The sequence below is a fragment of the Muscardinus avellanarius genome (genome assembly GCF_963383645.1).
Source record: "Muscardinus avellanarius genome assembly, chromosome: 18".
Taxonomy (NCBI): domain Eukaryota; kingdom Metazoa; phylum Chordata; class Mammalia; order Rodentia; family Gliridae; genus Muscardinus; species Muscardinus avellanarius.
The window spans coordinates 11,100,025-11,116,594 of NC_137804.1; the positions used below are offsets into that span (position 1 = coordinate 11,100,025).

Consider the following 16,570-nt stretch of genomic DNA (forward strand, 5'->3'; position numbering starts at 1 on the left):
TAGCACATCTTAGGAGAGCCAAGGAGTGGTTCAACTCACCGTTCCTGTTGTGCCCAGCGAAAGGTGATTCATCTGCTGTGTGAGGGGACCCATCATGCTGGTTGGCTGCATTGATATGGGATGGTCCATTGTTGGAGTGATCACAGCACCCTACGGGCACAAACAATGTCCATCACAAAGCACATTCCACAAGGAAAAGCACTCCCTGTTTAAATACACAGAGCACAAACTAGGTTTTTCATTGGTATGTGCGTGTGTGTGGTACCGGGGATGGAACCCAGGGACCTTGTACCTCCAAGCTACACTCCCAGATATATATTTATATTTTATTTGGAAACAGGGTCTCACTAAGTTGCAGAGGCCCTCACTAAGTAGCTAAGACTGGCTTCAAACCTGCGTGAGCCTCTTGTCTCTGCCTCCCAAATTCTGGGATTACAAGCATGCACCACCATGCCCAGCTTACACTTTTCTATTAACATCAAATGTGTTTTTACTGTAAAAGGTGAATTCAGCCTTATATGATTTTATGCCTATCCATATCACCTTGAGCTTGTCTAGATATATGCCATTAGCAGCTTCTCTGGTGTGATTTTTATGTGATCTATCTAAAATATCTATCATTTACACTGTCAACATTTGATATAGTCAAAGAAACTGCACATTTCCTCTCTCTCAATGTTCTAAATATAAACTTTTCTAAGTGAAAATGATAACATCAATGGAAATGCTCTAATGCCTTTGTATTGAATAAAACTTTTGAAATATTCCACTTATTCATGATACACACATGTGGGCATGCACACACACACACACACACACACACACACACACACACTTTTTTTGGTACCAAAGTTGAACCCAGGAACACCTTCCCCTGAGCTACAATCGACAGACCTTTGCAATTATCATTTTGAGGCAAGGTCTCAATATGTTTCCTAGGCTGGCCTCGAACTTTCAATCCTCTTGCTTTGGCCACCTTGTAGATGGGGTTAACTATACGTGCCGCTGCAAGCCGCTATATAATTCTTGATCACACCAATATAATTTGTCACTGGGTGGGTAAGACAATCCTGGATAGGTTTCTTGACTGGATTTCTTTGAGTGACATATTAAAATCTAACATTAATGATCTAAAACCAAAGTTACTGTTTCTCATGCTTCTTCCTCCTAATCTTCTGACCTATTTTCTATGTATGCTTTGTTACATATCATCATATTATTGAACTCTGTTAAAGGGTGGTCAAATATTTATGTTCTTCCATAAATTAAAATTTTAAAAGGGAAAAATGTCAAATTTTCACAAGATATTGAAAAAGATATACTACCAGAATATGTGTTTTGATTTCTCATAACTTTGGGGAATAGACATTTTAAAATCCTTCCATGGATATACAATGAGAAATTAGTGAAAATGGGAACCAGACAATGACATCTTTCCATTCCTCTTTCTCTACCTTCTATTCTCTCTTAACTATCTTGGAGGATGCATACTTTTAAAACAAAATTAAAAAGAAAGGGTTAGATAGAATCCCTGAAATAATAATAATAATAATAATAATAATAATAATAATAATAATAATAAATTATTCACTGGAATTGAACCCAGGAATGTTTTACCTCTGGGTTTAACTTTACTTTTTATGTTGAAACAGTCTTGTGAAGTTTCTGAGGATCTCATTAAGTTGTTAAGGCTGGCCTCCATCCTAAGATCCTCCTGTCTCAACCTCTCCTATATTCAGATTACAGGTGAGTGCCATCATGCACAGCTTAATTATAATCCTTTATTGTAAAAAGTATAATAAAGATGGGAGTTCTTAATATAACTCATTTAAATACTCAGATAAAATAAAATGATGATATGTTTGAATACCTTATTTTTCTTAAACATTATTTGAATTACCATGTTATTTTCCCCCTTCATGCATGTGAATATATTGAACAGAAGCAACTAGGACAGATACATGCAGATGGTAAGGTCTTAGCATCCAAATTAATTACCCGTAAGTAAATGTTTCCTAAAATATTTTTGCTCAGAATGATCAATTCTTTATGGAATTATCCAATCCAGCTTTCCCACTACCTCTGCTAAAAGATCCAGATATCCCTCATCCTTCCCCTGGGGTTTTCCTCATTCATTCTGAGGGAGAATAAAAATCGAGCTAAATATTTGGAAATACTTGATATAGAGAGCCCGTTTTGTTCACAAGGACACATTTGGACTTCTGGGCTGAAATTAATCAGAAAGCATATATGTTGTTTTGGGGTCTGTGGTTTGCAGATAAATATAGTTGCTTATTTGTTGTTATTTCATGCATAATTTGAATTTCTTGATAATTTTGTGAATCATTAAAGATATATACATATATTCTCTCTCTCTCTCTCTCCATATATATATATATATATATATATATATATATATATATATATATATATATATATATATATATTATAATGTGGATTGAACCCAGGGGTATTCTGCCCCAGAGATATACCCCAAGCCCTATTTTATGTTTTTTTGTTTTTTTTTGAAACAAGGTCCCACTAAGTTTCTGAGGTTGTCCTTGAACCTGTGATCCTCCTGTCTTAGCCTCCTGAGTCTTTAGATAAGAGGCATGTATCACCATACCTGGCTGGGTTCCTCTTAAATGAGAGACATAATAAGTAAAGCGATTTTCTTTTATCTAATTATAATTCAGGAAGATTATATTTTCTTCCCACTGAGTTTCTTTTAGCAGCAGCAATTTTATTTTTTCTTTAAAAAATACTAACTGGCATTTATTTCAGCTATTTGTTGTATCAGACAAGAAGTAAACACTTTAAGAAGAAATGGAGTTCTTCTTGAACCACCCAGGGAAAAGAATAATCACCCAGGCTAAAGAATAACCTCATAATTATGATGGAAGCCCTGACTCATTTTATTTACCCTACAGTGGCACTTTCATTGGATGGATGACATTTCCATTCTTAACAGGTACACGAATCCAGTTCTCTTCTTGAACTTGAGACTCAGCTTCCTTCCTAGAATATTTGCCCCTAAACATCCCAACACTGAACTGAACTTTTGCAATTATGGAAAACCCGCAATTCAAATCAGCCTGCTCTAGCCACAGGAAGTTGGAGGTAAAGACCAAATTGTGTTCGGGGATGCTTTCTTCTTGGTGGCCTGGTGGCTGCTGGTTCCCCAAGGGTGTGTAAGCTAGAATTTTGTCTTTGGGAACCACTATATAATAAGGTAGGTGAGACACAGGAGTGATCAATCAAAACTCATACATGATAAGAATAGAAAGAGTGAATGAATTCAGGGAGAATTGTCTGGTCTCTTAGAAAATCTTTTAGGGAATGCCTTGTATGCGGACTCATTTGATTACAGATGCCAGCTTGTGCCTTGTGTGTATAAACCAGAAATCTGACAATCAAAGGGATGAGGAAGAAGGGACTTGTCATAAATTAGAATTGTCAACAGTAGCATTAGGCACAGAGTAGAAATTAATGTAAAAGAACCATTGCTTCCTTAAACTGATTGGTTATTGTAAATAAATGAACAATAATATAAGGATCCCTGGGGAAGGATATATTAGAATATGCATTCTTGCTCCTTTTGAATGCAAATGTTCCATGGACAAAGAATTCCCACAAATTATTAACAACCTAAATTCTTTCATCTCAAGGGAATAGGAGAAGTTGATAATTAGTGAATTAGCTGAAAGTAATTGACAGGAACACCTTAGAGAAATGAATTTTCTTGATGATACTCTATCAGAGAGTTTCAGTGTTGTTTATCTACCATGGAGAATGGTGTCTGTCGGCCACTTTGCTTATCAAAGAAAACAGAATTTCTTTTGTATTGTGCAATACCAAAAGCCAAAGAAAAGAAGAGAAGAAGGAGAAGGAGGAAGAAGAGGAGGAGGAGGAGGAGAAGGAGGAGGAGGAGGAGGAGGAGGAGGAAGAGGAAGAGGAGGAGGAGGAGGAAGAGGAGGAGGAGGAGGAGGAGGAGGAGGAAGAGGAGGAGGAGGAGGAGGAGAAAGAGGGTAGAGGAAGAGACACCATATGGTTGTTAAGGCAAAACCAGTGCTCTCAACCATCATGATTGTGCCTCATTAAATACACTGTCAAATCCATTCCTATTCAGTGCATTTAAGCCATAGACTGAAGAGTGTTTCGTGACAGATGTTGCCAACACATTAGGGGTAATTTAGTTTACTTGAAATGTATAGAATGTGCTGTCTGACAAAGTTCACTTGGCAAATGGCAAAGCAAGAGGAAACAGATTTTTCATTTTAGCATCGCCGGATGTCTGGGTTTGCTCAGCGTTGAAGCTGCAAAGAAAAATACTGTAGCATGCTCTAACTCCACTCAGAAGCACAATGACCAAACAGCTGATGGGGACGTCTGGTCCATCTTGGCCACCGCTTCGGCAAAACAAAGCTGCTCCCACTCAATAGACGAAGAGTGGATCTGGTTACCCTGATTCTGAAATAAACAATTTCAACAGAAATTTGGGTAAAGTTTCCAAAGATGTGTGAATTACCACAGCTGACCTAAGGCCAGGGAAGCATCTGTGCTATTCACCTTCTACCAATATGTAAAATAAATTTGAAGCCTATGAAAGTTCAGCAGTTCCTCAACTGAAACGTGAGACTACACAAGTCAAGGGAAACCTGGGCTGCTTCTCTCTCTTCAAGAGTATACAAACATGGGTTTTCTGACAGTGGGTAGAAGGCAGGGTTTAAGAAGTGTTGCTGAGGAAGAGAAGAAAATAAGGAAAAAGAAATGTCCCTCAAATTTAAAAACAATCTTCTTTTAGAAGCATTTTGAAGGGCTTTCTGATAACTGTTGGATATATGGGACAGAGATAAAGCACCACTGCAAGCTGGAGGCCACACAGCCCCCTTGAAATTGAGTTCAGAGCCAGGCGTGGTGGTGCACACCTGTAATCCCAGTACTTGGGAGGCTGAGACAGGAGGATGGCAGGTTCAAAGACAGCCTCAGCAAGCAGTGAGACTCTCAGAAACTTAGAGATATCTCATTTCAAAACAACAAAAATAAATAAATAAAAAGGGCTAAGGGTGTAGCTCAGAGGTAGGCTACCTCTGATATCAATCCCAAGTACCACACACACACACAAAAAAAGAAATCAAGTTCAGTACTTAATTCCTTCTTCTCTTTTATTATCCTCTACTTGCTTCTTTCAATAGTATGCTTTTTAAGAAAGAAAAAAAAATGTTTACACAACTTTTATATGCAAACTTTATAAACAAGAACTGCCTGCAAGATATATTCAAAAGTTTCTCTGGCAATTAATTTTATACATCAGCGGCACTCCTTATTCAGCTAAGTTAATGTCTAACATTTATTAGCGTATTGGGTTTATATTGAGGGTTAACATCATGTCTGCTTTGCTGGCAAAAATAAATAATTAGGAGATTAAATGTCAATAGTGATATCTACAGAGTGAGATGCATGATAGATGCTTCATAAATAGTTACTAGAATAATGATAAGAGAAGAAAACTCCAAATTGAAAAGTACTTCATTTTTTTGGAAAACCTCCATACTGCTCTCCATAATGGTTTTACTAATTTTCATTCCAACCTGTGCATCAAAAAACCTTCATCCCCACACCACATTCTTGTATTTATTGCTATCATTGTTATCGTTATTATAATTAGTATTTTGATGCCAGAATTCCAAGATGATATCTTGTGGAAGTTCCTCACAAATCTAAATATAGACGTACCATGTAATCAAGCTATTCCACTTTGAATATAAACCTAAAAGAAATGAAGTCAGTGTACCAAAGAGGGGCCTCCATGCCCGTGTTCATTGAGGCTCTACTCACAACGGTTTAGATATGAAAGCAACTTAACAGTCTAATAGTAGACAAAATAAGAAAATGTGGCATATATGCACCAAGGAATATTATTGGGCCATAAAGAAAAATGAAACCCTCTCATTTGCAAGAAATTAGATAGAAGAGGAGGACATTATAAGAAGCAAAATAAGCCAAATTCAGAAAGGCAAATACCATATGTTGTGTCTCTTATATGGAAACTAAAAATAGTTGATCTGAATATAGAACAGTGATGAGAGTTTTGAAAGGGTGGGTGAGAAAGGTAGAGAAATAGAAGGCTGGATATGGTTAATGCACTCTGCATGGCTATGTTGAAATAGCAAACTGGACCTCATTAACAGGTATAATTAATACATGTTAGTAAATATAATGTGCATATATACTTAGAAATGTTATTTTGTTTTTACTAGTCAAAATGGGCATTTTAAATTTTTTTGAGAAAACTTGGTTTCACGCAGAGGTAATTTCATTTTAAAATCATGATTCAACTCACATCTTTGTGTTTTTATCCTGGCTCTGATTGCTGTAGTCTTCAAGATGAGATCTGTAAGTCAGGTGATGTAAAAGTTTTGCCAATGCCATATCTATGCAAGTTATTAACATAAAAAGCATTTGGGTATATGTGTATATTGGTAGTCTCACCCATAATGATTTTGCAATGTCTGGAAACATCTTAGCTTTTCGTCACTGGGGATGGAGCGTTATTGGCACTTAAGGAGTAGAATCTATTGCTAAACATCCTATACCAAACACAAGAGATGTCCTGATAAAGAATTATCCAGCTAAAAACATCAATGGTGCTGGGACTCAGAAACCCTGGTAATACACTTATATATTCATAAGGCCCACTTACACAAAATGAGAATAATTTGAAACTGAATTAATTAGAAAATTACAAAAAGTAGTCATCTATTGTCTGCTCCCTTCAAGTAACAGCAAAGTCTAGATTCTATACCGAGATCAAATTTATGATAGGAGCCATTCTTAAAAGCCTGGCATTTAACTCAACCGCCTGAATTCCACTGTTAATTAAGAAAAAGGATACAAGGCAATTATATGACTTTTAATGGCTATATGATAAATTTGAGATCAAATTTATATTGTTACTTGTTTTAGTAGAGCCAAGTTTCTCTTTCCTAAGCCTGGGCAAGATTAGGTTGTATTGGCAGAGTATTTGTACTGCTACATGAAGTATACCTACAAGTCAGGGGAGTAATGTTTAAAGGTAAGATATTGTCCATTTCTAAGTGGTATATGTTAGAGTCATGCACAAAGTTTGCTTAATGAATGTCTATTAGCTATAAAATTTTTTCTTCTACTCTTAAATACTATTCAGGTTGTTTTTTTTAATTCAGTTACCATTTACTGGAAGTGTGGGTTTTTTAATGTAATATTAAAAGACACTAAAACCAAATCAGTTTTATCCATGGAGACCCCTTCAAAGAATCCTAATTATATGCCATGACTATTCAGGTGTGAACAATGGTTTCAATTATTGGTTAAGTACCTTCTGATATAATAGTGTCAATTTTGAAAGGGAATATAAAGTAAATATGTCACATTGAAGTGTTTTTTATTTTTTTAACAAAGCAGGTACATAGATAATTAGATTTCCAACAATGCTTTTTAAAAAACCTTTACACTTTTGTGCCTGCAACTAAAGAAACATGTTTACTAGTAATTTTTAGGGTTTCCAAACGGTTTTATTTAGAACCCTAGTAGAGTAAAGCAGCTTTTAAATATATTTCATTATTGAGGGTGAGCTGAAAATTTGAGAATTTGGAGCCCAACAGTTAAGTGGTTTGTTAGCTAATTGTACAAAAGAACACTTTGTTCTTATATCATTAAACTCTAGTATCTGGTTATAAAAGCAGATCCTATTAAACAAAAAGACTTTCATTATGCAGGTGGGCTACTATACAGTTTTCCCTTTTTATATTTTGACTTAAGAAAATATTTGCTGGTCCTGTGGAATTAAGAACATTCATAGAAATATTCCAGAGCCAGAAAGGTTGGTGCATGCCTGTATTCCCAGTACTTGAGAGGCCGATATGGGAGAATCACAGGTTCAAGGATGGCCTCAGGAACTTAAGAGTCTCAGCAACCTAGTGAGATCCTGTTTTAACATTAGAAAAAAATTGAAATAGGACTGGGGATGTAGCTTAGAGGTAAAATAGAATGGCCCTGAATAAGTCCACCCCCAGTACTTCTACAAAATCTCAGGTTGGCGGCCAGCCTCAGGTACTTAGTGAGGCCTTCTGCCACTTAATGAGGACATGTTTCAGAAATAAAGAATGAAAAAAAAAATCTGGAGGTGTAGCTCAGAGGTAGAAGTCTCTTGGGTTTAATCTCCATTACTGCATAAATAAATAAATAAATAAATAAATAAATAAATAAATGAAATAGTCCAAGCCCTCTTGAGCAAGTTTCTTATGGTTACAGCCACAAAGACTAACCATTCATTCATGAGTCTTTGATTCCAATCACAAAACCAGTGGACAGCTCTCATCAGGACACCTGTATCATCAAACTCCATGTAGAGTGGCAGGGATGATATGAAGGAAAAAACCATGCTAGTTGTGTGGAGAAATCAAAGATGTTACCTAAGTCCTTTGTCTCTGTTGTGCAAGGACCCTCGCATGTGCCTCCCCCACAGAGATACATTACAAAATTCCAAGATTGGCTTAAAGGGACCAGAAACAAAACAAAGCAAACCACCAAAATGACGGATTATTATGCTATGAAACCAAATGCATGGATAAATCTGAATATATTTTACCACTGTCCACACCTTTTAAGACATAATGAAAACCACTGATTTCTCCGCACCAAATAAATTATATATGTAAAAGCAAATGAGAGCTACAGAAAATTAGAGCTACTTATCATTTTCTTCCCCAAACAATGATAATCCAAAAATAAGCATATTACTCTAGAGATGAGCAGAACCAATATTCCTTATTTTTTGCTCCAAGTAGGGGATATATGAGAAATCGTGTTAAAGTACCCTTTCTACCCACGTGTAGGCTGGATTTCACTTACATCTTGAAAAATGTTACCCCATAGCGAAAATGTGATGTGCTGTTCATTGCTGCTGTAAGTTAAGTGTGATATGGGGATTTTAAGGGTAGCCAGGGCAACTCAGTGATGAGATTAATATTTTCCACTCCTGCTTTCTTTATTGAGAAGCTGCTTAGAGGACTCTTCAGAGTTGAGGGATCACCAATGAGAGTGTGCTTTCTAATTGTGTGACAGTGTTATCTCTGTCCAAAAGAAGACTTCTACACGTAGGTCTACGATGGCCTTATTAGCAGAGTATATATGATCTGTAAATATCATCCAGCTTATGCCTTTAACCCAACTCTCCAAGTCCGTTCAGTGAACTCTCTCTTCTCATCACGTTGAACTATGTATTGGTCATTTTCTGGCATACCTTCCTCTCTTTCTTTGCATGATTTTGCCAGGGGTGCTGGGCACTCACAGCTGGTTTCTGTGTGTCCTCTAAGATTCATAAGAAATGCTCCATTCTAGGCAATATCTCCCATGATTGGTCCAAATCTTTGAACACTTGTGTCTTTCTTGTTTCATAACTTTTTTTTTTCCTTTTTCTTTGCAGTACTGGAGATAGAACCCAGGGACGTTCTACCTCCAAACCATATCCCCAGCCCTATTTTTTTATTCTTTATTTTGAAACAAGGTCTCACTAAGTTGTGGAGGGCCTCACTAAGTAGCTGAGGCTGTTTGCAAACCGCAATCTTCTTGTCTCAGCCTCCCAAGTACTGGGATTACAGTGTGTGCCACCACACTTGGCCTGTTTTATAACTTTTCATACACAACTTGATTATAATCATGTATTTCTCCCCTGTATTCTAAGTTCACTGGATTAATTTACAATGCTTTGTTTATGTTACATGAATTATTTGTGGTGCTGGGGATTGAAGCCAGGGGTATTCTATCTCTAAGCTACACCCCCCAGCTCTTTTTATTTTTTGTTTCTGTTTTGAAACAGGGTTTCTCTAGGTTGCTGAGTCTGGTCTTGAACCTGTGATTCTCCTGTCTCAGCCTTCCAAATACTGGGATTACATGCCACCACACCTGGCTTGTATAATTATTTTTTAACAGTCTCTAAGCCTGGCACAGTGTATTTCATGAAACAGGTGCTCAGTTAATGTTGTTCAACTAATAAATGAGCACATATTAATAAATAATAAACTAATATTAATAAATAGCATTTGGTCATCAGACTGGGCTCTCATAACTCTATTAAAAAAGCAAAACACTAACAGCAGCTTCATGCTCAAACCCAGCAAAAGCCTTCAAGTGAAATCACAGGAGCTCCTGATCGGACCGAAGGGTGGGCTTGAAGCACTTGTCTCTTTTCTCTGTTTCTCTTTAATAGCGTGCCCGTCTGATCGCTGCCAACTCTGCCTTCTTGTCATTTTGTAGGAGAATCCCAGGGCTTCTGAGAGCCACACTCCAGGAAGCTGAACGAGGGGGTTCAGCACATGATTTTTATTCTATGGGAGAGGGACAGATACCTGACAAAAAGGCTGCAAATTTCCCTTTTTATATCACGGTGGATGTGCCCAGCCACAGATGCAGCGTAGGCTCTTTTATTAGAGCTTTCTCGTGTCACAGGACTGGCTTATATTTTCCAAAGCTTCTTGTCAAGCCTTCCCATGAAATAAGAAAAGAAATGTCTTATTCTCTTGCATGGCAATCACTTTGTACACCTCCAGGTAGGTTTTTAACGCAGGGCAAGTTTCAAATGCCTGGCAGAAGCGGTATCCAGGCTTGTGTTCTTGCAAACGATAAGGTGGACAGGGTTTCCAGTACAAGCCTGAATATTTATGGGCCCCCGTCTGTTGTCTAGTTAAATGTTTATCTGACTTTAACTAGCACTCAAGACTTTGAGCTGTCATAAATCTTCTCATTAAAACCTTCCCCTTACTGACAAATAGGCCAAAATACTCAGCTGCGAATCATTTTCAAAGTCTTGCAGGATCCTATTGGCGGCTAGGTCTGGGAAATCATTTCTCAAACCACAGGGGTGATCAAGAGGAAAAGCTATTTGTTATCTTACTTATGGCCATAGTTTAAAGTGTATATTGCCTAAATATGTCACAGGATACCTCGATTCTAGCTATTACTAGGAAAGGAGCTGTTCCTTGTCTTGCAACTTGCTACAAAATGGACTTTATTATGTGGTCCCTCTGAGGACATTTCTGGGCTATAGCTTTTTGCCTTTAAGACAGTTTTAAAAATTTTCCTGGCTTGGATCTATCTGAGCTTGCAACTCAGGTAGATCCAAGGATATAGGTCATGACCCTAAAAAGGAACTAATTTACTCTCCTATTGAAGTTCACTTTCTTCTAGTATTATTGTTACTAACATGTCTCAAACTCATCATAAGCCCTATGGATAAATGTTTTCTAATTTAATGATGAGAAAAATATGTACTAGTAAAATGGCCATATGCTAAGATACATTTTTTATATTAGCATCAAATCATAAATTTTGTATATTGGCATCCAGTCAAGACATGTCTTGAGACCTTTGAGATGTCAATTAATTTACACAAAATTACTCTTTATGTGTGTGGCACTGGGAATTGAAACCAGAGGCAGTCTATTTCTGAGATATACTCACAACCCTATTTTATTTTATCTTATATTATTTCTTAGTTGGAAACAGGGTCTTGCTAGATTGATGAGAGTCTCACTACTTGCTGAGAGTGTCCTTGAGACTGTGATCTTCCGGTCTCACCTCCTAAATCCTGGGATTACAAGTGTGTGACACCATGCCAGGCTCATAAAATTGCTTTTTAGATGAGAAGAAAGCCAAGTTTGGGGCTATTCTTTCATTATTATATTTGTTTTAGAATTTGTACCAGAAACTTAGTTACATGCTGTTGTTGTTGTTGTTGTTGTTGTTGTTGTTGTTTTGTGGGGTTTTTTTTTTGCGGGTCTGGGGATGGAATCCAGAGGCATCCGACCTCCAAGCTACATCCCGTGCCCAATTTTTTATTCTTTATTTTGAAAAATGGTCTCACTGAGTTGCTTAGGGTGTCACTTAGTAGCTGAGGCTGTCCGGGAACCTCAATCATCCGGTGTCAGCCTCCCAAATGCTGGGATTACAAGCGTGCGCCACCACGCCCGGCTCAGTTACATGTTTTATTCTACTTAAACTTTATTACCATTTCTCCCAAACAATAATACTGAGTAAATGTAACTTTTTCTTAGTTTAATAGAATGATCTTAAACTCTGCAGTTCCTTGTTCCTCAAAGTGTGATCTGATACCAGAGTTCAGTTGTAGAATCTCAAGTCTGCTCTCAGACCCAATAGATAAGTCTGTATTTCAACAAGATTCTCAGAAGCATTTTATTTATGGTACAGTTTGAGCAGTGTTGCTCCACATTCTGTCTGCTGTGGCACTTTGTGAATTTTCTGTTGCATTGGTAAAGGCGAGTCTTGGTTTGACTCTTAAGCATTTTGTTTTCTCTCTCTCTCTCTCGGTTCTTACTTGAGAGTCAGATAGCTTGAAATGATTTTAGTAACATTAATGCGCTTCCTTGTTATTACCACAAATAAACAGTAATGTTTAGTTCAGCTCCTCAAACTGTCTTCATGGGGTTTCTGCCTTTTTCTCCATAAATTCTCCTTTAGAGAGAAAAATAAAAACCTCCCTTTTCTCTCCTATGACATATTTTCATGGAAACTCTCCCACTAAAAACTTCATTCTTTCCAAGTAACAACTTCTGCTTCCCCAAGGAGAAACAGCTATGGGAGCCAAGCAATAGAAGAAAAGCTGTACAGCCTGAAAATCAGGAAGAGTCACATCTGAAGATTTTAGTTAACTTCATAAACACGCCATGTGTATATGTGTATGTGTGTTAGTAGTAAGGTGTTCAAAGTAAAATTCCAAAACACTGCTATATGTGAAAACCATGTACCTACTCTGTGTGTGTGTGTGTGTGTGTGTGTGTGTGTGTGTGTGTAGGTTCTAAATGTAAAATTCTTCTTGTTAAGAACTGCTGGGATGACACCAAAGTGCTGAAATTAAATTTTAAAAGTTCAGCCTTGCTTTGGACAAATGTCCCAAGTGTTTCCTGAATGCCTGACTCAAGTGTTCAAATAGTCACTGAATCTAGGCTCTCAGGCACCACAAAACAACCATGTTCCATTCTGAATATCTTTCCCTGTCATCTTCAGGACACATTATTTCTCTTGTTTGATTCCTGGAACAACAGAGCTGGTTATAGGTCATCCTTACCTCCTTCTTCTCCCTCATCTCCATTCACAGCCCCATCATCTGTCAACACAACATCCCCCAGGTCTCCAAGTCTCCTCTTTTGAAGATCTCTCTTTAAGGTCCATTGTCATTCATGTCTATAGATACTCAATGTTGAATAGTTTCTTCATATATAATTAAATCCTCACAAAGACATTTCTGCCTTTTCAGTGTAGAGTTGAAAAAGCAAACAACAACAAAATATAAAAACAAGTGATGAAAAACAACCAAAGAAAACCCAAACTAAAACAGAATGAGAAACTCCCTCAACACTTTCTGAACCCTCTTGCTGGCAGCTACAGATATGTTGGCTTCTGCTAATTGGAAGCACCTGCAGGGAATTCAATGTGGAGAATGGTTTATAATGAGAAATGAGCAGGCAACGTGGTATTTCTTTTGTTATTCAGGTGACACCAAGGGCAGTACAACTCCATGGTTTTCTACCCTGGGGGTCTCTTCTTCACCAGAGCAGTGTAATAGGGTACACCCGTGCATGTCATAAGACACTAGAAACTCACCGTCCACTGACGCTCAGAATGTATTCCCTGTTTATTAACCTGTTGCAAAGGTTCCTCTTTCTATAAAAACTGTATAAGAAACCCTATGTGTCAAGTTCATTTCTTTTCATTTATTTTTGGAGGTAAAGTGAGAAGCTAAACTGACATCATTCTACCAAATATAGTTTATAAGTTTTTTTTTTATTACTTCCTAATGTACCTTGAAGAGAAACAAACACTACTAAGAGGTACTGAGTTTCATGTTTGCCATAAAGTGAGCTCAAGGGCACACCCTTTTTATATCATCTTTCAAAATTCTATAAAAGCTAACATGATGCTAGCAAATACATTAAAGTCAACTTATAAAGTCAACTTATGGGACATGCTTTGTTTGACCTATCCAGCACTAGTTGAACTTACAGTGATGTATGAAAGGGCTTCTAGAGAACAAATGTGCAGGACCCGTTTTTGCTCTGAGTTTTCTCTCCCACCTTTTCCTCTTAGCACTCCTTTCCATTTCTCAGAGATTATGTGTGGGATAGGCAAGAAACAAATGTTCAGCAAAATCAGGCAATTTTGACTAGCATCAGACGTTTTCAACATATACTTTTGCTTTCTTTCACGCAAGAGCAAGCTTGGAGCCATCTGCCTGCCAACAACTACATCTTTCATTCCTGTTTTGCAGACATCACTCCCCCTCCCCAAACCTCATCATTAAAAGGCAATCTTCAAAGGCAGTTGTTTTTGCTTATTCCCATTGTGACAGATGTTTCTTATCATCTACCTCCACATGCTAGCTCATCTGGAAAGGACTGCCCACTCTCTGCAGCCAGCTGTGGAAATAACCCCACTGTCATCTGCAGACACTCTCATTCCACCCTCCTGACCTCACTGTAGCATGTCCAAGAGCAGAAAAAACAAACAGCCCTGATAACTTCCTGGAAAACCTTTCCAGGATAGGAGAGAGGGCCCCTTTAGACAAGAGCTCTTTACCAGAAAATGTGCAACAAAAGGGAAGCTCATTTGAAAGCCCCAAATGTCACCAATGGAGCCAGCAGAGGTAATCCTCTGATTAAAGAACAATGATGCCATCTGTGGGCTTGATTCTGTTGAAAACATCTGGTTACCTCAGGACCGCTTCCATGAGTTGAAATACACATTAGTCAATCACTTCTTTTGGTTGTATAAAGTTCCACAGGAAATGTTTACATCACCAACTTCATTCAATTTTTTGAAACACTGTGCAGAGACTATAGCACATTTCCTAAATGGATAGTCAATCAACTTGAGTACCTCTGTAGTAGTAGATTAGTGCTCTGGCATAAGGCTGTATATTTAGAGAAATTAATCTGCTTTTTAAGAAGTCTATTGTGGATTTCTTGAAATCGACAAAGCTAAACTTTTTCTTTTTTCCTTCTTTGGTACTAGGGATTGAACCCAGGGGCATTATGCTTCTGAAAGACACCCCTATTCCTTTTCATTCTGAAATAGAGTCTTCCTAAGTCTCTGAGGCTGACCTGGTATCTAAGACCATCCTGTCTCAGCCTCCCAAGTACTGGAATTATAGGTTTGCACAACCTAGCATTCTGATTTAAATTATAGTATGTATATGTCAAACTCTCTACTGCATCGACAGAATCTTAATAACTTTTAAAAAGATATGTTGGTGCTATATAAAAATTAAGATCAGAAACATTCATTATTTTATTCATGAATCCTTCTGAGTGTCCATTATGTCTTACTTTGAAAGAACATAGAGTTCAATAACCTCAAGAAGTTATAAGCAAACATGTTTCCAAAATGTAATGTAGATAAAATAATCAAGAAGGCTAAAATTTTCCACAGAACTAGACATCATTGTCAGTACCATCAATTTCTCTTCTTCCTTCGGTCTAAAATTTTGGCTGGCTGACTGGAAGGGCCTCCGGAGTTAGAAGTAAGGCCCGCAGCCTGTGTTTTGCCCTCCATGTTATGGTTGAATAAGTTTAGACATTTTGCTGTGGCAGAATGTTGCAGGGCCCCAGGAAGTAGCCTTAAGTCATCTAACATCAGGTTGAAGAGAAGACTATAAGAAGGCAATTGCTCTTTAAAATATGGAATAGTCATAGACATAAAGTGCATAGAAATAATCATAGACAGAAAGTACATAAAAATGGCTCAGTAATTGGCTTAATTATCAGGGTCAAAATAAGTTTATAGGGCTACTGCCTTGACTTCCCAAGGGATGGATGGCTCCTCTCTGATAAAGAGTTGGCAGTAATTGCATAATCGTCCATTTCCACTTCAATCTTCCCTCATTTATAGAGTAGAAACCCAGTCTCCTTAGCTCTAATCAATGCCAGTTGTCAACTTATTAATTGACTAGTGATATTTTACCTTGTCATTCCTTCCTGACAATTTTGCCTATATCCCCCAAATAGCCCTTCAAACAATAGTTTTTTTTTATTTGCATGATAGGGGAGAAGAAACAGTTTTTCTGCTCACCTATGTGGCTACCTATTCTAAGCTGGGTACTTTATACGATTAAACATTTAGACTTTTTAGTCTAAAGCTAGACATGGCTATACATGCCTATAATCTCAGTCTTTGGGAGGCTAAAACAAGAAGGAAGCAGGATTGAGGCCAGCCTCACCAATTTAGGGAGACCATTTTTCAAAATAAAATATAAAATAGGGCTGGCAGTACAGCTCAGAAGCAGAATGTGTTTTGGTTGAATCACCAATACTGCCCCCCAACAAAGCCAAAAATTCCAATTATGATCCCATGTTTTCTCCATTAAATGGATCTAATAAATAATAATATCTAATGTTCCTTTAGAACATTCTTTAGAAATGTCTCTACACAGTATTAACAAATATATAAAATTTAAACTTAGTTAAATCTCATTAGTTTATAATAATTTTGCAATGTTTAGGATAACTTTATTCTCTGT

The 16,570-nt window shown here is 37.4% G+C and overlaps 1 protein-coding gene across 5 annotated transcripts in view; it reads right to left on the minus strand.

The window, feature by feature from the left end:
- The window catches only part of RBMS3 (RNA binding motif single stranded interacting protein 3), a gene marked incomplete at its 3' end in the record, with an annotated part of 718,132 nt that overhangs the window by 54,616 nt on the left and 646,946 nt on the right, over window positions 1-16,570 (minus strand). For all 5 annotated transcript variants that reach the window (XM_080714872.1, XM_080714869.1, XM_080714871.1 and 2 more), the window contains one exon: window positions 40-150. In XM_080714872.1, coding sequence (XP_080570998.1) covers window positions 40-150 — 111 coding nt within the window. The remainder of the gene's footprint in view (window positions 1-39; window positions 151-16,570) is intronic.